The sequence below is a fragment of the Vulpes vulpes genome, chromosome 14 (genome assembly GCF_048418805.1).
Source record: "Vulpes vulpes isolate BD-2025 chromosome 14, VulVul3, whole genome shotgun sequence".
In the NCBI taxonomy this organism is placed as follows: Eukaryota; Metazoa; Chordata; class Mammalia; order Carnivora; family Canidae; genus Vulpes; species Vulpes vulpes.
This window is the reverse complement of record NC_132793.1, coordinates 14,665,123-14,687,287: the sequence shown is the minus strand read 5'-3', so window position 1 is coordinate 14,687,287 and position 22,165 is coordinate 14,665,123. Positions and strand designations below refer to the sequence as shown.

Genomic DNA, 22,165 nt, shown 5'->3' with positions numbered 1-22,165 from the left:
CTATCCAGGTGAAAGGTAACAGAAGGTGGCTGGTGCAACTATATAGGGTATTTTTATTGTAGCTTCAGGGTTGCATGGCTATGGGTATATGAGCATTAGCAAGCCTCATCTCAAAGTATTGCCCAGAGAGACAAGACTTCATCTTGGACAAGCCGAAAAACACTGCCATAGACCCGAGTGTATCTTCTACAGAAACAAGCATCTCCATCTTGCTATCTTCTGGTAGGCTCAGCTAAGACCATGTCCTTTGATGTATCACATTAACTGTAATATCTGTTAGATCCACACATCAGAATGTTTGCTCTCCCCAGTCCTGTAGCCTGTCCTCTGCAGAACAGTTTCCCTTGACTAACCATCACTGCTCTGAAAGCCCTGGTATTGGCTGGGAAGCTCAAGTAAGGGAGGAGATGGCAGTGGCAGTGAGGACCTGAGAAAAATGTTCAACTTACTCCCAGAAAGTGCAGTGTTGAGCTTCCTGCGGTGACAGAATGGAAGACAGAACAGCTCAGGCAGATCTTGCCAGCATTTTCCATAAAACCTGGGCTTTGGTGGGCGTTGCCAAGGGATTCCAACATTTTAAATGTGAGCTAACATTTTAGCAATGACATGTTTCATCTGACTTGGTCCTCATAGCAACCATCATTCCCAGTTTACAAACAAGGAAACCGAAGATGAGAGAGTTAAAGTCACATGCACAGCATTAGCCAATGGGCCAGTGGTAGAGCTGAAATATAAACCCAAGGATTGGGATGCCTTCTTCCCAAGGGATTGCCACCCTGAGCAGCCAGTTTTACTGCTGCTGAATGGATATTCACATTTTCATGTTTCCACTGAATTTTACTATTGACACTCTTCCCCCTGCTTCCAACTCAGGCCTTATAACTCCTTATTCCCCTTAACACTTAGAAAGCTGCCAAAGAGGTTCCTCAAAGAGTTAAAAATAGACCTGCCCTACGACCCAGCAATTGCACTGTTGGGGATTTACCCCAAAGATTCAGATGCAATGAAACGTCGGAACACCTGCACCCCGATGTTTCTATCAGCAATGGCCACAATAGCCAAACTGTGGAAGGAGCCTCGGTGTCCATCGAAAGATGAATGGATAAAGAAGATGTGGTCTATGTATACAATGGAATATTACTCAGCAATTAGAAACGACAAATACCCACCATTTGCTTCAACGTGGATGGAACTGGAGGGTATTATGCTGAGTGAAATAAGTCAATCGGAGAGGGACAAACAGTGTATGTTCTCATTCATTTGGGGAATATGAATAATGGTGAAAGGGAATATAAAGGAAGGGAGAAGAAATGTTGGGAAATATCAGGAAGGGAGACAGAACATAAAGACTCCTAACTCGGGGAAACGAACTAGGGGTGGTGGAAGGGGAGGAGGGCGGGTGTTGGAGGGGAATGGGTGACGGGCACTGAGGTGGACACTTGACGAGATGAGCACTGGGTGTTTTTCTGTATGTTGGTAAATTGAACACCAATAAAAATTAATTAAAAATAAATAAATAAAAAATAAAAATTAAAAAAAAAAGAAAGCTGCGAAAGAAAGAAAGAAAGAAAGAAAGAAAGAAAGAAAGAAAGAAAGAAAGAAAGCTGCCTCATTCAGGTTGGTCTCCCTCCAAGACCCCATGCCCTCTGTCCCTCTATGCTCAAACTCTAGTTTTTCTCTCTGCCAGAATATTTCTCCCACTTTCCTGATGAGCTCCCATTCATGCTTCAAGCCTCATGTTAAATTAAAAATCTCCATGGAACCTTCACCAATTCATCCCAGATGGAATGGGGCACTCTCTGTCCTTTAAAAGTACTGTACCTTTTTTTAAAGATTTATATATTTATTCATGAGAGACACCGAGAGAGGAGCAAAGATACAGGCAGAGGGAGAAGCAGGCTCTTTGCAGGAGCCTGATGCGGTACTTGATCCCAGATCCCGGAATCACAACCTGAGCTGAAGGTAGCCATCCAACCATTGAGCCACCCAAGTGTCCCTCAAAGTACTATATCTTCTCACATTGTCCTATCATCATTTAACTTAGTATTTTTCTATCTAGAGAATGAATCTCATAAAAGTAGGAGCTGTGTCAGATTTCTTTGCCACAGAACCCTAGAACCTAACACCATGCCCTGTACATAGTGAGGATACAATTCTGACTTTTTCAAATGGGATGAGAAAGAAGCCGGCAAGGAGTAGACTAATCCTAACACTTGATGCCTTGTTCTCACAAAATTTTCACTGCATAGTCCAGAACCCCTCAGATATCAGCTGACTACTCTACTGGTAGTGGGCTGGACTCAGCCTTCTTTTATAAATTACTTTTCTTAAAGACAGATTTTTATTTGCTTTTGGAAACTTAGAATAGGTTGAAAAATAAACCCCCTCCAAAAAAAAGCTTGTAAAGCTGTTTATAAAGGATGGTAGGACAGAATAAAGGTCCTGCTCGGGGACTCAGACTAGCTTTATTCTTGCTGGCCTGGTGAAGCTGGACATCTCCAATTCCTTAGGGCCTCAAACTCTTCATCTGTAAATGTCATTGAATAACACCTACCCTCAGGTGCGTCATGAGACCAAATAAGATGATGCAGGTAAATCATGTACCACAGTGCCTGGTAGAGAGAGTCTAAAGAGAATGTTACTATCATTGTTCGTGTGTTCTCAATTCTTCTTTAAAAAAAAAAGATTTTATTTATTTATTCATGAGAGACAGAGAGAGAGAGAGAGAGAGAGAGAGAGGCAGAGACACAGGCAGAGGGAGAAGCAATCTCCATGCAGGTAGCCCGATGTGGGACTCCATCCCGGGTCTCCAAGATCACACCCCAGGCTAAAGGCAGCACCACACCGCTGAGCCATGGGGGCTGCCCTCAATCCTTTCTTTAACAAAAATTCTTGTTTTAGAAAGAATCAAAGTATATCTTCCACCTTAAACTCTATGTTTTAAAAAAAACTTCTCAGGACGCCTGGGTGGCTCAGCAGTTGAGAGTCTGCCTTCAGCTCAGGGTGTGACCCTGGGGTCCTGGAATAGAGTCCCTCATTGGGCTCCCTGCGAGGACCCTACTTCTCTGTCTATTTATGGCTCTGCTTCTCTGTGTGTCTCTTGTGAATAAATAAATAAATATTTTTTAAATTAATTAAATAAAAATAAAAAATTTCTCTAGGTTCTATATAAATTAGCTCCCAAGACTTCTTCTATGCCAATTTGAATGCCTTTTATTTCTTTTTGTTGACGGATTGCTGAGGCTAGGACTTCTAGTACTATGTTGAATAGCAGTGGTGAGAGTGGACATCCCTGTCATTTTCCTGATCTTAGCGGAAAGGCTCCCAGTGTTTCCCCATTGAGAGTGATGTTTGCTGTGGGCTTTTCATAGATGGCTTTTAAGATGCTGAGGAATGTTCCCTCTATCCCTACACTCTGAAGAATTTTGATCAGGAATGGATGCTGATACTGCACATAGAAAACACAAAAGCCTCCACCCCAAGATTGCTAGAACTCATACAGCAATTCGGCAGCGTGGCAGGATACAAAATCAATGCCCAGAAGTCAGTGACGTTTCTATACACTAACAATGAGACTGAAGAAAGAGAAATTAAGGAGTCAATCCCATTTACAATTGCATCCAAAAGCATAAGATACCTAGGAATAAACCTAACCAAAGAGGTAAAGAATCTATACCCAAAAAACTACAGAACACTTCTGAAAGAAATTGAGGAAGACACAAAGATATGGAAAAATATTCCATGCTCATGGATTGGCAGAATTAATATTGTGAAAATGTCAATGTTACCCAGGGAAATTTACACGTTTAATGCAATCCCTATCAAAATACTATGGACTTTCTTCAGAGAGTTGGAACAAATTATTTTAAGATTTGTGTGGAATCAGAAAAGACCCGAATAGCCAGGGGAATTTTAAAAAAGAAAACCATAGCTGGGGGCATCACAATGCCAGATTTCAGGTTGTACTACAAAGCTGTGGTCATCAAGACAGTGTGGTACTGGCACAAAAACAGACACATAGATCAATGGAACAGAATAGAGAACCCAGAAGTGGATCCTGAAATGTATGTTCATCTAATATTCGATAAAGGAGGAAAGACTATCCATTGGAAGAAAGACAGTCTCTTCAATAAATGGTGCTGGGAAAATTGGACATCCACATGCAGAAGAATGAAACTGGACCACTCTCTTTCACCATACACAAAGATAAACTCAAAATGGATGAGAGATTTAAATGTGAGACAAGAGTCCATCAAAATCATAGAAGAGAACACAGGCAACACCCTTTTTGAACTCGGCCACAGTAACTTCTTGCAAGATACATCCACAAAGGCAAAAGAAACAAAAGCAAAAATGAACTATTGGGACTTCATCAAGATAAGAAGCTTTTGCACAGCAAAGGATACAGTCAACAAAACTAAAAGACAACCTACAGAATGGGAGAAGATATTTGCAAATGACATATCAGATAAAGGGCTAGTTTCCAAAATCTATAAAGAACTTATTAAACTCAACACCAAAGAAACAAACAATCCAATCATGAAATGGGCAAAAGACATGAAGAGAAATCTCACAGAGGAAGACATGGACATGGCCAACATGCACATGAGAAAATGCTCTGCATCACTTGCCATCAGGGAAATACAAATCAAAACCACAATGAGATACCACCTCACACCAGTGAGAATGGGGAAAATTAACAAGGCAGGAAACAACAAATGTTGGAGAGGATGCGGAAAAAAGGGAACCCTCTTACACTGTTGGTGGGAATGTGAACTGGTGCAGCCACTCTGGAAAACTGTGTGGAGGTTCCTCAAAGAGTTAAAAATAGATCTGCCCTACGACCCAGCAATTGCACTGTTGGGGATTTACCCCAAAGATTCAGATGCAATGAAACGTCGGGACACCTGCACCCTGATGTTTCTATCAGCAATGGCCACAATAGCCAAACTGTGGAAGGAGCCTCGGTGTCCATCGAAAGATGAATGGATAAAGAAGATGTGGTTTATGTATACAATGGAATATTCCTCAGCCATTAGAAACGACAAATACCCACCATTTGCTTCAACGTGGATGGAACTGGAGGGTATTATGCTGAGTGAAATAAGTCAATCGGAGAAGGACAAACAGTGTATGTTCTCATTCATTTGGGGAATATGAATAATAGTGAAAGGGAATATAAAGGAAGGGAAAAGAAATGTTGGGAAATATCAGGAAGGGAGACAGAACATAAAGACTCCTAACTCGGGGAAACGAACTAGGGGTGGTGGAAGGGGAGGAGGGCGGGTGTTGGAGGGGAATGGGTGACGGGCACTGAGGTGGACACTTGACGGGATGAGCACTGGGTGTTTTTCTGTATGTTGGTAAATTGAACACCAATAAAAATTAATTAAAAAAAAAAAAAGAAAAGACCCGAATAGCCAAGACCCCTTGCCATAGCTGGGGGCATCACAATGCCAGATTTCAGGTTGTACTACAAAGCTTGGTCATCAAGACAGTGTGGTACTGGCACAAAAACAGACACATAGATCAATAGAACAGAATAGAGAATCCAGAAGTGGACCCTCAACTTTATGGTCAACTAATATTTGACAAAGGAGGAAAGACTATCCACTGGAAAAAAGACAGTCTCTTCAATAAATGGTGCTGGGAAAATTGGACATCCACATGCAGAAGAATGAAACTAGACCACTCTCTTGCACCATACACAAAGATAAACTCAAAATGGATGAAAGATCTAAATGTGAGACAAGATTCCATCAAAATCCTAGAGGAGAACACAGGCAACACCCTTTTTGGGTTTTTTGGGGGGTTTTTGTTTGTTTGTTTGTTTGTTTGTTTTGTTTTTCTGCAACACCCTTTTTGGACTTGGCCACAGAAACTTCTTGCAAGATACATCTATGAAGGCAAGAGAAACAAAAGCAAAAATGAATTATTGGGACTTCATGAAAATAAGAAGCTTCTGCACAGCAAAAGAAACAGTCGAAGAAACTAAAGACAACCTACAGAATGGGAGAAGATATTTGCAAATGACGTATCAGATAAAGGGCTAGTTTCCAAGATCTATAAAGAACTTATTAAACTCAACACCAAAGAAACAAACAATCCAATCATGAAATGGGCAAAAGACATGAACAGAAATCTCACAGAGGAAGACATAGACATGGCCAACAAGCACATGAGAAAATGCTCCGCATCCCTGGCCATCAGGGAAATACAAATCAAAACCACAATGAGATACCACCTCACACCAATGAGAATGGGGAAAATTAACAAAGCAGAAAACCACAAATGTTGGAGAGGATGTGGAGAAAGGGGAACCCTCTTGCACTGTTGGTAAGAATGTGAACTGGTGCAGCCACTCTGGAAAACTGTGTGGAGGTTCCTCAAAGAGTTAAAAATAGATCTGCCCTACGACCCAGCAATTGCACTGCTGGGGATTTACCCCAAAGATGCAGGTGCAGTGAAACGCCGGGACACCCGCACCCCGATGTTTCTAGCAGCAATGTCCACAATAGCCAAACTGTGGGAGGAGCTTCGGTGTCCATCGAAAGATGAATGGTTAAAGAAGATGTGGTTTATGTATACAATGGGATATTACTCAGCCATTAGAAACGACAAATACCCACCATTTGCTTCGATGTGGATGGAACTGGAGGGTATTATGCTGAGTGAAATAAGTCAATCGGATAAGGACAAACATTATATGGTCTCATTCATTTGAGGAATATAAAAAATAGTGCAAGGGAATAAAAGGGAAAGGAGAGAAAATGAGTGAAAATATCAGTGAGGGTGACAAAATATGAGAGACACCTAACTCTGGGAAACAAACAAGGGGTAGTGGAAAGGGAGGTGGGCAGGGGGTTGGGGTGACTGGTTGGCAGGCACTGTGAGAGGCACATGGTGGGATGAGCATGGGTTTATGCTATATGTTGTCAAATTGAACTCCAATAAAATAAATAAATAAATAAACAAACAAACAATTAAATAAGCTCCCAAAGAAGACAAGCACCATGTCTCTGACCTTTGAAATATCTTCTCACATGGGATAAGGCATAGTTATAGAAAGTACTCCATCCCTGAGAGATATGATTAAACTACATGATGATGGAGCAGGTGTTTTAACAATGATCTCAATTCCTCTACTAAGTCTCTAGCAACTGTAGAAGATGTTGCTTCACACACACACACACACACACACAAATCCCATGTAAATGTACTAACTTGGAAATTTGTGGTCACCTAGTCTCACAATACGACTCCGCCAACCACATCCCATCCAAATGAACATTTCCCAAGATAAATCTGTCACAATTCCATGTCCCACTCCTCTCTTCTGTTTCCCCGTTCTAATCTGACCTATCCCTGGTGACCCCTGACCCAGAGCTGGAATCATTGTTCAGAAAACTCTGCAGGCCCCTTCACCCAATGTGGTTCAAGTTGACCTCGTAGCCAGGCTTCTCATACTAAGAGTGGTCCATTCAACTGCAGCTATAACTGTTTGAATAACCTGAGCTTGACCTATCTGTCCATTACAAGGACACTGAGCACAGAAGGCTATTTAAATGTAAATTTATATTAATTACAACTCAGTAAATAAATTATTCCATCAGTTCCTCAGTCTCACTAAACACATTTCAAGTGATCACTAACCTCATTTGGCTTGTGGCTACTGTTGGTAAAAAAAAAAAAAAAATGCAAACAGTAACATTTCACCATGGCAGAAAGTGCTATTGGAAAGCATTGCTTTGACCTATATAGAGTTGATATCTAAATAATAATGGCAAAATAAAGATCATAGTGTCAGATAATTTTACAAGGGTTTACGTTACAGATTTTTTTTACATTTATTAAATGTATTAGCATTTAGTTCCAATTATCTGTGAAGAAATAAAATTCCAAGATATGTACTAATTGTTGACACATGTATTTGAACTTTTTGCTCTTGGTATAGTATATCAGTGTAATATGAAAAGAACCTGAAGTGGGAACAGGCAATGAAGGCACTGGCAAAATAGAGATCTCCTATCTCATAGCTTCCCATAATGTGGACTTTCCAACTGTAGGAACTGGAGATGACACAGGAATGGGCCGGGTCCATTTTTTTGGAGGATTAGATGAGTGATGGACTGGAGAACCCACAGTTATCAAACCAAGTGAAAATTGTTTTTTTTTTTTAAGATTTATTTATTTATTCATGAGAGACACAGAGAGAGAGAGAGAGAGAGACATAGAGGGAGAAGCAGGCTCTTCACAGGGAGCCCGATGTGGTACTCAATCCCAGATCCCAGGATCACAACCTGGTCCGAAGGCAGCCACCCAGGCGTACCATGTGAAAATTGTTAATAAAAGGTAGACTGATTAAATAATGATGTGGACAAAGATATTCATCAATATTACTTATGAATGTAAAATATTTGAATCAGCTTTAATATTCAACAATAGGAAACTACTTATGTAAATTATGGCAGATCCATGGTGTGAAACAAATGTATTTATGATAAGCTATGGACTGGATCTTTGTTTCTTGTCTCATATATTTCGGCTGAGACTTCATAACTAAAAAAATTAGTGCCATTCATTCTAAAGAGAAGTATGAAATACCTGAAGAGGAAAGCACTCAGAAGTGGCTAGAGTGGCCGAATGACCATCACTCACCTCCAGCCATCCAAGAGAAGGTTAGAGCTTTAATACAGAGGGGGTTTGGGATGCCTGGGGGGCTCAGTAGTTGAGCGTCTGCCTTCGGCCCAGGGCATGATCCTGGGGTCCCAGGTTCAAGTCCCACATCGGGCTCCCTGCACGGAGCCTGCTTCTCCCTCTGCCTGTGTCTCTGCCTCTCTCTCTGAGTCTCTCGTGAATAAATAAATAAAATCCTTTAAAAAAAAATACAGAAATGGTTCATGAGTATGTTTTTTAGAAGGGGTGTTATAGAACTAAGGAATGCTGTGCTCCCTGCCACGCTGCCCAGAGAGGAGCTTTATATGAACCAACCATTGATGGGTGAGTTGAATCTTCTGCCAGAAGGGATGACTGACATTCTAGCCCCATGCTGAGTGCAGCTGAACTGCAGAAACAGGAGACCCTCTACCATGCTACTGTCCAAGCAGGGCATGAAAGAGTGCCTAGACGAGATTGAGGTGTGTCCTCTGAGACTGAAAGGCATAGACTATTGTCTAGATGATGAGAAGCAATGGGAGGTGCTTCCCATCCAGAGTCTGAAAAGACTTGGAAGCCTGAGTCTTCATGTGAGCCAAGGATATAACAGAGAAGTAGCCAGGCTTGAGACATCTAGGAAAAACTTCAGCAAGAAGACTGCCAGCATTGGACATCTTGAGGGTGTTGCCAGGGCATTTATAGAAGAAATTAGCAAAGAACATTTCACCTTACCAGGGAATGCTGCAGTCTGGAAATGAAAATGCCTCTTGGACTGAGAATGATGGGTTATGGAAATGCCTTGAGGAAGGATAGACTAAAAGTCTTTCAAAGACTCATCAACCCAAGATTCCCAGTTCCCCTTCTGTCTTATCACAAATCTTTCTTCTAAGGCTCCAAAAGTGTCCCCAACAATGGCAATTGTGATCTACCATTTTGGTTTGGCATTTTTTAGGGGGTTTGGGGGCTTGGGGCATTTGTTTTTTTATTCTTTGGTTTTGGTTGGGGGGGTAAATATTTATTTATTTATTTATTTTAATAAATTTATTTTTTATTGGTGTTCAATTTGTCAACATACAGAATAACACCCAGTGCTCATCCCGTCAAGTGCCCACAGGGGAAATTAACAAAGCAGGAAACCACAAATCTTGGAGAGGATGTGGAGAAAGGGGAACCCTCTTGCACTGTTGGTGGGAATGTAAACTGGTGCAGCCACTCTGGAAAACTGTGTGGAGGTTCCTCAAAGAGTTAAAAATAGACCTGCCCTACAGCCCAGCAATTGCACTGCTGGGGATTTATCCCAAAAATGCAGGTGCAGTGAAACGCTGGGACACCTGCACCCCGATGTTTCTAGCAGCAATGTCCACAATAGCCAAACTATGGAAGGAGCCTCGGTGTCCATCGAAAGATGAATGGATAAAGAAGATGTGGTTTATGTATACAATGGAATATTACTCAGCCATTAGAAACGACAAATACGGGCAGCCCCGGTGGCACAGCGGTTTAGCGCCGCCTGCAGCCGGGGGTGTGATCCTGGAGACCTGGGATCGGGTCCCACGTCGGGCTCCCTGCGTGGAGCCTGCTTCTCCCTCTGCCTGTGTCTCTGCCTCTCTCTCTCTGTGTATCTATGAATTAATAAATAAAGTCTTTAAAAAAAAAAAAGAAACGACAAATACCCACCATTTTCTTTGACGTGGATGGAACTGGAGGAGTTATGCTGAGTGAAATAAGTCAATCGGAGAAGGACAAACATTATATGGTTTCATTCATTTGGGGAATATAAAAAATAGTGTAAGGGAATAAAGGGGAAAGGAGAAAAAATGAGTGGGAAATATCAGAGAGGGAGACAGAACATGAGAGACTCCTAACTCTGGGAAACGAACAAGGGGTGGTGGAAAGGGAGGTGGGAGGTGGGAGGGGGGTGGTGACTGGGTGACGGGCCCTGAGGGGGGCACTTGATGGGATGAGCACTAGGTGTTACGCTATATGTTGGCAAATTGAACTCCAATAAAAAATAAAAATAACTTGTGGTGGGGACAAGGGGTGAGATGGTGGTGTAAACAGTAAATCGAGGATATGAGAATGAGCTCCTACATTCAGAAGTCCCAAGAGTTACAAGGACAACAACACAACAACTCAAGCGGACTTAATAGGAAGTGCTATGAAGAGAGACTTGGAATTTTAATCATGATTCTTCCCAAATTTTGCAAACAATTGGCACTAGATGCCCCTGTTCATTTGAAAATCAAAGAAAATCCTTATTTTTAGACTATCACTCATGTAAACCCCCCACCAAATCTTACCTTTTGGCTTCTCATCTGTGGCTCTTATAAATTATTAGCAGAACCTCTGAATTCCTTTACTTTATGAGATTCCTGCTTTGAGAATGCACAGGTGACCTTACGTGCCTTTTGGTCAGAAAGCTACAGTTATAACAACTGCATTCTCCCTTGTGAGCTTCTGATAATTTGGGTATGAAGCTTAAGTATGATCTGAGTAGTTCAGAAAAATGTCCAATTTTCCTTAAGTTCAACACTCTGGCCTAAGAAAGAAAAGAGTGAGGGTGTTTTTACAAACAAACATTGTTTGTTATTTTGCTGGAGGAGTAATTGGAACCCAAAAGGTCCCTCCTCCAAAAGACTCAAGAAGAAAAAAACATACACAACAAAACAAATAAGATTGCAACAACTGAGACTTATTAAATGCTAACTTTGGGTTGGACACTGTACACATGTTATCACCAACTTCATGACTCCTTAGCTCTCAGATTTGTCAAACAAGAGGAGATATGTATACCAGGATCTAGGAAGGAAATCAAAACCACGATAACCCAAACCCAGAGACTGGCCTCCAGCCTCCTTGACTGAAAGGGATTTCATAGTTCCACCTAATATCAAATTTGTGTCCCCATTTCTGTCCATGGAACCAACAAACAAGCATCAAGCTTTTCGTGGCCGGGTTCAACCATGTCTAGACCCACATCTCCAGCATGGTAGTGCGAAGCAGCTGAAATACTTCTCTCTACACAGTTGCCCAGTCTTTTAATCACATATTTTTATTACTGGCCACCCCAGACTTATTTCCTTTTTTACCCTCAAATTCATGGTTGGAAACAGACACAATGTATGAGATGATGTATAAGGAGCAGTGGCCAGGGAAGTGATTGGGATTCCATGAAGTTTTGATACCATTAAATTCATGTTGTTCCCCACTTCCTGACTCAGGTAGATTTGTCTATACTATTGGCATGTCCATTCCCACTATCAGTTGGAGTCAGTTTATCAAGCTTTGATCAAACACAAAGTACCTAGTTATTCCCCTGGATCATATTCCAGAAAACTGTCCACTCGGTAGAGTCAGAGATGGGTCCTACGTTCCATCAGTATTTTATCAGTTTTTAGGAGCTTTTTCCAAAATTGAGAACAAAATTGTGGGTTTTGACTACAGGAAAGAATACCTCCTAGGGCATTAGGAAACCCTAGAGTCTAGCTAGCCTCACAATATTCTAACTCTTTTTAAGGGTAAAGGCTAGGGCAGGAATATAACCCCTCCTGGGGTCTCAGTACTGCTCTTACCACCAAGTCTAATATTCTGGAGCAGTGAGTAAAGCACCCAGAAGGGTTCAGATGAACCTCCTAGTTGATGCTATCAGGACAAGATGGGAGAACTTTTATCTGAGCTGAGATTATTCTTTTAAGTTGGGACTTAAATTTTTTGTGGCTCCTCTTACATTTAGTTCCTATCTTCCCCACTTAACAACATTTCAGCCCTTGGGACAGGACAGGATGTTCCCAGTAGCTAATGAACCAAGGGAGACCTTGTGTCCCAAGAGCCCCATCCCATTCTTTCCACCTTCAAAGCAGCATGGTGTCCTGGAAAAAAAAAATTACTTTAATATGAAGACCTGGGTTCAAATCAGTTTATGGTTTTTATTTATTTATATTCAACCTTGTTTTGAAGAATGTAAGGCAGCTTACCAGGATTCATAATATGTAGTATTTTTTTAAAAAACAAATCTAGGGGCACCTGGGTGGCTCAATTGATTGTTGGACCCTTTTTTTTTAAAGCTAATCTTATGCTTACTCTAAAGGTTGTAACTGTGTTGTCCTTATTGTATAGTTATTACAAAAACTTATAGCCAATTTTATGATACCTCATAGCAAGTGTCTGTGACCTTATAGCATGTATTTGCTATGCTAATCTCCTACGTAGTTCTACCATACTTTATTATTTTCATATCTTCTTTCCTCTATCTTCCTGTATAGGCTATTTTTTTTATTTTAAAATATTTTTGTTTATTTATTTGAGAGAGGGAGGAGAGCATGTGTGCAAGTGGGGGGAGGGGAGAGGGAGGTAGAGAGAGAGAGAAGCAGAATCTGCATTGAGCATGGAGCCTGGCATAGGGCTTGATCTCAGAGCCCTGAGATCATGACCTGAGCCAAAATCAAGAGTCTAACACTTGGGACACCTGGGTGGCTCAGTGGTTTAGCTCCTGCCTTGGGTCCAGAGCGTGACCCTGAGGTCCTGGGATCAAGTCTCACATCAGGTTCCCTGCATGGAGCCTGCTTCTCCCTCTGCCTGTTCTCTACCTCTGTGTGTGTGTGTGTGTGTCATGAATAAATAAAATATTTTTTGAAAAATTAATTTTAAATGGATAAGGACTTAAACATAAGACCTGACAATGTAAAACTTGTAGAAAAGCATGAGGAAAAAGTTCCTTGATATTAGTCTTTGGTAATGATTTTTTTGATATGACACTAAAAGCATAATCAACAAAAGCAAAAATAAACAAGTAGGACTACATCAAGTTAAGAAGCTTCTGCAAGCAAAGGAAACAATCACAAAATGAAAAGGCAATCTATGGATTGAGAGAATATATTTGCAAACCACATATCTGTTAGGGAGTTACTGTCCAAAATATATAAGAAACTCATACAACTCATTAGGTGGGGGGGAAAGCCAAGTACTCTGATTTTTAAATAAGCAAAGGACCTGAATTGACATTTTTCCAAGAGACTAATAAGTAGCCAACAAATACATAAAAAGGTATTCAACATCAGGGGATCCCTGAGGGGCTCAGTGGTTTGGTGCCTGCCTTTGGCCTGGGGCGTGATGCTGGAAACCCGGGATCGAGTCCCACATTGGGCTCCTGCATGGAGCCTGCTTCTCCCTCTGCCTGTATCTCTGCCCCTCTCTCTCTCTCTCTCTCTCTCTCTGTGTGTGTGTCTATCATGAATAAATAAATAAAAATCTTTAAAAAAATGTATTCAATATCACTACTCATGAAGGAAATGCTTATGCTAGACATAAGATTAATATATAACATAAATTACAGTTTTGTACATCAGAAACAAATAGAAATATAATGTTTAAAGATACCATTTACAATAATACCAAAAATATAAATAAGATTACAAGACCTGTTTGGGAAATATTGTAAGCCTTGCTAGGAAGTTATTAAGAAAATCAATATAAATGAGGAACTACTGTATTTATGCAAGATAATATTGTAAGGATGTCATTCTCCTCAAATTGACCTGTAAATCCAAAGCAATTAAAATCAATATCCAAGCTGGGTCTTTTGAAGAACTTGACAAACTGACCCTCAAATTTATGTGAATATGCAGAATCCTAAGATAATACAAAATTCAAGTAATCAAGAGTGGCTTTGAAGCAGGAATATACAGTAGAGTAAAATAAAGAGCCCAAAAATAATCCCACATGTATAAAAGAAGTTATCATATAACTAGATAAAAGTTGAATTCATCAACAACTGGGTCTGAAGCCACTGAAAAATTAAATTGTATCACACCTTATTACTATTTCACACCTTACCAAAAATAATCAATTTCAGGTAGTCTAAGAGTTTAAATATGAAAGTCAAAATTCGAAAGCCTTACAAGTAAACAAAACCAAGGTGTCCCATATTCCTAGGTAATATAGTATAGTGAGTTCAAATTTGATTGCACATGTAACTTAGCCTCAGCCTCAGTTTTTTCATCTGTGATGATAATAATTGCTCCTAACTCATGAACTGCATATGCTTTTTGTGAGAAAAAATTTTGTTTTTGAAATTTAATGATTTTATGCAGATGGATAGATAATAGTGCCTCACATGAAGGAAGTACCATAGGGGTTAGTTACTATCATTACTACTATTGGTTTTATTACATTCTTCCTGTTTCACAGGGATCAGTCACTTCCTTGTTGTGGAATATTGAAGAGAGAAAAGGAATCAATCTTTTTTTAATTCATTAATCATTCTATCTTCCATGATTAAGCTTATGCTACAATCTCTGATCCTTTTGTTTTATGGTTTCTAGATGAACATGGGACTCACTATCAGGGGTCTAATTGGCCTGGGATCTTCAGCTTCATGGCTGGGCACCCAAGCATTCACTGTTCAACTCAATGCCTAGTAATGCCCAGTCCTGGCCCCTGGGGTAAGTGGGCTTAGCCCTCTCAAGTATCAAGCCCAAAATATAACATCAGTTGATACCAAGCCTCTCCTACCTTCTGCTTACTACATCATGAAGCCTCCTGAGTTGGGATTTCTTCTAGGGTTCTTCATCTTCCTCTTGCTGACTACCCCATTAATGGGTGGTGTTGCTAAACTTGCTGAAATGATATGTGGAGACCTCAAAGGTATGAACTTAAAGTAGAAAATAAATGCAAAAACCAATTATGAATGGGGGAGAGAGTGTCAAAAAAAATGTGATATCCAACTGGTCCAGAAAGGTCCCCCTTTTGTGTTAAAAACACTTAGTCCCTTGACTCCAGGCATTACTTACTCTGGGTATCTTGTAGATGTCTGATGAGAAAAAACAATGAGGCAAATGAATCCAGATGAGGCTGTCTTTTAGGTGGTCCAAAGGATCAAACATATTTTGAATTAGGGGTTTCATGACAAATTTTGAAGATCCAAGACCATTTAAGAATACATATTGAGAGGAGAGTAAAGGAGGGCTGGAAATGGAGCAAACTGAGGCATTTTCAATATCTGGGCTATGGGCGCAGAGAGAACACTTGAACCCATGGTCCCTGTTAGAGAAGTTCAAAATGTAGATGTGAAAGATAATGAAGTTTTCTTCCACAGGTAATGTGTATAGGCTTGGTGCTTCTGGAGCATGGGGAGGTGGCACAGTCTACGCTGTGAGTCAGACACCCCAAATTCTGGCCCTGCCACTTAGCAAATGTGTGCCCTTGGTCAAGTCACTCAATCACCTTCCACCTAATTCCAAACTAATGTGAGGAATTTTTAAGGGCCCTGGAAGTCAAAAATCTCCTGCTAAGTCCTAACTCATTCCGCCTAATTCAATGGGAACCTCTCGTGCAGATCCTTGCAAAATGGATATGAAAACTGGTAGCTGCTTTGAAATTCACTTTAGATATTTCTACAACCGAACCTCCAAAAGATGTGAAAGTTTTGTATTCTCTGGATGTGATGGCAACCTTAACAACTACAAGCTTAAAATAGAATGTGACATAGCCTGTGTCAAAGAATACAAAATAAAGTAAGAAATCCCACCCTGCCCTTGGCCCATGGGGGAGAGGAAAAGGAGAGGTTCTTAGATCCTAGGATCCCTGGCTTGGGATGGGAAGTGGGAGGATTGTCCTCATTAAAAAACTTAATAGGTTAGATCTCAGGATCATTTGTCATTTTTCCTTAGGAAATCCAAAGTCCAGAGAAAAATTAGTAGTCACCATTTATCAGATAATTACCATGTGCCAGGCACTGCACTAAGCAATTTACATATATTGATATAATTTAAAATTAAAATCACCCTAAGGGAGATTTGTATCATTGTTTTAGAGTGGCAAATGAAGAAACAAAGTCCATTAGAGGTAACTAACTGGACCAAGTTCATATTAAATGGTTTCTAACCAGATGTGATGGTCACCCAAGGCTTGACTATTTTACAAGCACAAGTTCACCCAAAACCAATCCTTGTAATCTCAGACCTATGAACTCTCCATAGCAACATGCTGTTTTATACAACTAAGTTCTCAGCCCACACTTGACCATTTCCCAGTCATTGGAACTAGAAGAAGGCCCATGGAGGCTTTGGTATGGCTGATTCCCAAGAAAGTGAGATGGAAAGTGATCTTGTGAGTAACTCAAAAATAAATTTTGTTTTATTTATTTAATATGCCTTGTGAATTTTTGCAATGCCTGGCACATTAGTAGTAGTAGTAGACAATTACTAAGTTTTAAAGAATGAAAGAATAAGATATCAATAAATGGAACAGGAGAGACATTGAAAGATATGATATCCTCTGGACTTGTTTTGGGATAAAAATGACTTAAATTAATCCAGGGAGACTTTCCAAAACCTTTAACATAAATATGTTTTGTTGTTGTTGTTGTTTGTTTGTCTGTTTTTGCTTTAACAGAGACAATGTGCCGAGAGGTTAGAGTTGATACACCATTCTGAAACATAGTTGTAAGAAAATTCAAATCAATTTTAAGACCTTTGTAATATTTCCATAATCCTGGAAACCTCCATATGTTTGCTATTTTCCTAACTTGAGGTTTGCCTTTCCTGAGAAATAATTGTATGACCATTAAAATGAAAGCAACTTTGTGTCAGCCTTCCCTACTCTCTGAATGTCTCTTCCTCTGCCTTATTTAGAGTTGAATGTCAACTGGTCCCATCCTTTAGTTGCCCTCTATCCCATCAACCATTTCTCATATATGTGTATGGTGTTTTAGGTGTGACAAACCCAATCTGTATAGGTTTGTATCACCTCCCTTCTCACGTTGAACTAGTTAGTAGAACCAGAGCACCAAACTAGTGCTCTTTTGTTTTTCCTTAGAACCAAATTGTGAAAAAAAAAAAAAAAGAACCAAATTGTGCGGTGAACCTAACACATGAAATTTATGTCCACCAAGTCAGGAGTCCCAGTTAGTTTAACTAGCCTCCTGACCTGATCCCTAATAATAAGTAGTTATTTAGACATTGTTTAGTACCCCAGTCAATGAAATTTGACTTGGCTGTTCTCAGTCCTTCTGGAAAAACAACCCTCAATTTCAATCCAATGACTGTGTTTTAGCCACCAAGAGAATAATCACCCAAACGCTGGTTGCCAAGTTTCATGAATGCTACAAGGTTCAACATGGCCATCTTCCCAGCTGTAGGACACACAGCCTGACCATTTCATCTCTGAATTTATCCAAGCATCCCTTTTCTGCATACCTTCCCTGCCCATCTTATTGACTAAGTCCAATCCCTTACGTGTGAATGCATCCTGGACTATTGGTAGCTAGGGCAACATCAGAGGCATTATAAATGAGATCCTGTAACTAGGCATGCAAACCTGTCTTTTCTCAATCTTAAGAATAGGAAAACTAGTCCCCTAAATTGAGACCATTTTCTGCAAGATATCTGACTACTTCAAGATCAGACCATTATCCAAACAGGATTTATTCTGAACAGGTAAAGCATGTTCCAACTTTAGTGAAGACCTGGGAATTATAAACTATTCTTCAGCTAAATCAGCTGCTGGAGACATGCTATGAACCTGAAATAATAGGAACTGGGCTAACATGACTGGTTCACATAAATGGAAGTTCTGAGATTTTCCTGTTGTGAGTCATGAAGCTGGATGTCCCAGAAATAAACAATCTTTCAGGGACAAAATAACATATTCCCATAGCCCATTTGCTTCCTTTTCCAGCCAAATCCTGGAAAAGTGAGACAACTAAAAATAAGGTGAATGGGGGGTTGCCTGGGTTGGTTGGCATCCAGCTCTTGATTTCGACCCAGGTCATGATCTCAGAGTTGTGAGATCAAGCTCCACCTTGGGCTCTGTGTGGAGTGTGGAGTCTGCTTAAGATTCTCTCTCTTCGGAAAAAGGCTAGGGGATGACAAAGACAGATTTCCAGAATTACCACATTATTAGGTTCAAATGTCCAGTTTTCATTAAAAATAAATCACAGGGATCCCTGGGTGGCGCAGCGGTTTGGCGCCTGCCTTTGGCCCAGGGCGTGATCCTGGAGACCCGGGATCGAATCCCACATCGGGCTCCCGGTGCATGGAGCCTGCTTCTCCGTCTGCCTGTGTCTCTGCCTCTCTCTTTCTCTCTGTGTGACTATCATAAATAAAAATAAATAAATAAATAAATAAATAAATAAATAAATAAATCACAAAGCTATATGTTGGCAAATTGAACTCCAATAAAAAAATATACAAAAATAATTTTTTAAAAAAATCACAAAGCATAAAAAGAAACACAAAAATATGGCCCATTCAAATAAAAATAAACAAATCAACAGTCCGCAAAAAAGATCCAATGGCAGATCTTCTAGACAAAGATTTTAAAACACCTATCCTTTCATAAAAAGGAAGAAAATGGGGCAGCCCCAGTGGTGCAGTGGTTTAGTGCTGCCTGCAGCCCAGGGTGTGATTCTGGAGACCTGGGATCGAGTCCCACGTCAGGCTCCTGCATGGTACCTGCTTCTCCCTCTGCCTGTATGTGTGTCTCTCTCTCTGTCTCTATGAATAAATAAATAAAATATTTTTTAAAAAGGAAGAAAATGAAAAAATATAACAATAAGTAAATAAATAAGACAACTATCTTTAAGATGTTTGAAGTACTAACATGGAGAAAATCAAGAAAACAATGTATGAACAAAATGGAAATATTAATAAGGAAATTTTTTTGGTCTTTAAAAAAACTGAAAAAAATTTGAAGATAAAAAGTACAATAACTGAAATGAAAATTTTAGTAGAAGTGTTCAAAGGCAGATTGAAGTAGACAGAAGACAAAAAGCAATAAACATGAAGATAGAACCATGGAAATTACAAATCTAAAGAACAGGGATGCCTGGGTGGCTCAGTGAGTCCAGGGATTGAGCACCACATTGGGCTCCCTGCGGGGAGCCTGATTCTCCCTCTGCCTATGTTCTGTCTCTCTCTCTGTGTGTCTCTCATGAATAAATAAAAACAAAATATTTTTAAATAAATAAATAAATAAATCTTTAAAAAAACAGAAAGAAAAGGGTATCTGGGTGGTTCATTTGGTTAAGTGCCTGGCTGACTCCTGGTTTCTGCTCAGGTCATGATCTCACTATTGTGAGATCAAGCTCCATCAGACTCTGTGCTAAGCACAGAGACTGCCTCAGATTCTCTCTCCCTCCCCCCTTTGCTTCTCTCCTGACTCATGCTCTCTCTCTCTCTGTCTAAAATAAATAAATAAATAAATAAATAAATAAATAAATAAATAAATAAATAAATCTTTTTAAAAAATGAAGAACAGAAGGAAAAAATATTGAATAAAAGTGAACAGAGCCTAAGTGATGTTTGTACACCTTTGAGTAAACTAACATATGCATTGTGGGAGCCCCAGAGAAAGAGAGAGAAAAGACCAGAGATAGAATTTGAAGAAATAATGATTGAAAACCTCCCAAATTTGATGAAAGACATGAATATAAATATCAAAGAAGTTCAACAAATTGGAAGTAAGATGAACTCAAAGAAATGCACACTGAGACACATTATCATCAAACTTTCAAAAGCTAAAGAGAATCTTGAAAGCAGTAAGAGAAAAGTGACACATCACATACAAGGGATCTTAATTAAGATAACAGCAGATTTCTCATCAGAAACTTCACAAGTCAATAGGCAGCAGGATAATACAGGAAAAATGCTAGAAGAAAAAAAACCTGTCAACCAAAAATCCTATATCCAGCAAATTGTCCTTCAAAAGAAGAGAAGGTAAGGGAACAACCAAGATGGCAACATAGGATGCTCCTGAACTCCCCTCCTTCCACGAATACACTGAATATACAGCTACACATGCAACAGTTACTTCTGAAAGAAATCCAGAAACTAAGGTGAGCAACTCCTACACACTGAGAAAATGAGAACATACTCATATTGAAACAGGTAGAAAAGCCTGAGATACTCTCATCATAAATCCCACCCCTAGCACAGCACCATACAATCAGGAAGGAATTCTCAATTCTCAGTCTTTTCTTGAAGAGCAAAGTATTTTGAACCCAAATTAGTGCCCCAACTTTTAAGACTCCCCCAGGGTTCAATGCACAGGAATCAAGCAAAACTGCCTTCTTCTAGCCTTTCCCCCAAATGGGTCCATCTGCATACTTTGAAAGTTGCTGCCTTAAAATCAGGCTCCTAATTTAGTACATGTCAAGAGGCTAGCTGTGATCCTTCCCAGAGACTAGGGAAACCAGTAGACACAGGAGCACTGCATCACTGCCCATGGGCAGTCCATGCCAGCAGAGTGAAGACAGGAATCTGATGGAAGACTGAACACAAGAGGGGAGATTTTTTGCTCTTCTGTGAGGGCTTCCTGAACAGCAATTGGAGCAAACTCCCCTCTCCAGGGAAGAGAGCACACTGCTGGTTTTCACCCCTCCCATCAGTACAGATGGACTTCAATGCAGAGTGCATACAGTGGAGGCTTGAGCCACTGATACCAAGCCCCATAATCCCCCACCATGCTCTACATGTATCTTTTTTAATAGGACAAATGTGATTGAGAACCAAAGCAGCAGCAGGCCCCTCCCCAAGAAGACTAGTACAAACCCTCTCTCCATACACACACACACACACATACATACACACACACACACACACCAGTGTCTACTGACCACTGAGTGCTGCAAAGCTTCAGCTCTAGTGAAAATGGGACCACAACACTATCTGGGGCTGAGTCAGACACCCTGTGCCTCAATTTCCTCAAAGATACATGGGGATAGTAACTGTACCCATTCCATAAAGTTGTGCTAAGGATTAAATGAGTCTATAAACAGTTAATGCTGAAAATGAGGAATCTATAGGACCCTCCATCTATATGGAAAAGAAGGCATATGCATATATACCTGAAGCTACAATAAGGCTGTCCAGTAGAAAGGATAGAGAAGTCTGGGAAGTTGGAGGAGTCTTTGAGTGCCCTCATGTAGAACATGTGAGCAGTCACTCATGTTGCTCATTCAGGGGCAGCCCTGGATAATCTTTAAACCTTTCCAGGACATTCCACTGGAATTTGTTCCCTAACCACCTTATTACCTAAAGGAGCTCCTTTTACTCTCTCTGACTCGTTTTTATCAAATACCAATCAGACTCTAATCATGTAATTTAAACTTTTAGGGCAGCCCCGGTGGCTCAGCAGTTTAGCACCGCCTTCAGTCCAGGATATGATCCTGGAGACCTGGGATCAAGTCCCACGTTGGGCTCCCTGCGTGGAGCCTACTTCTTCCTCTGCCTGTGTCTCTGCCTCTGTGTGTGTGTGTGTGTGTGTGTGTGTGTGTATGTATGTGTGTGTGTGTGTGTGTCATGAATAAATAAATAAAATCTTTAAAAAAAGAAAAGAAAAGAAAAGAAAATGGGACCACATGTAGGCTTTACTAAGAAGACAGAGACCTAAACAAAATGCCAAGACTGAGAAATTCATCACAAAAGAGTCAGAAGAGGTCACTGCCAGGAGATCATCAAAATAGATATAAGTAATATGCCTGAACTAGAATTTAAAACAACAATCATAAAAA

The 22,165-nt window shown here is 40.3% G+C and overlaps 1 protein-coding gene across 1 annotated transcript; it reads left to right on the top strand.

Moving 5' to 3' along the window:
- Positions 1–15,182: 15,182 nt before the first annotated feature.
- SPINT4 (serine peptidase inhibitor, Kunitz type 4) lies at positions 15,183–16,170 on the top strand. The gene is made up of 2 exons (XM_026014719.1): positions 15,183–15,297; positions 15,989–16,170. Exons 1-2 carry the CDS (start codon positions 15,183–15,185, stop codon positions 16,168–16,170), a joined length of 297 nt encoding a protein of 98 aa, XP_025870504.1.
- Positions 16,171–22,165: the final 5,995 nt, after the last annotated feature.

Excerpts from the sequence above, each read along its gene's own strand:
- SPINT4 (XM_026014719.1), top strand. The coding sequence starts at position 15,183 with ATGAAGCCTCCTGAGTTGGGATTTCTTCTAGGGTTCTTCATCTTCCTC. Across the intron at positions 15,298-15,988 it reads GATATGTGGAGACCTCAAAG|ATCCTTGCAAAATGGATATG; the intron begins GTATGAACTTAA and ends CCTCTCGTGCAG.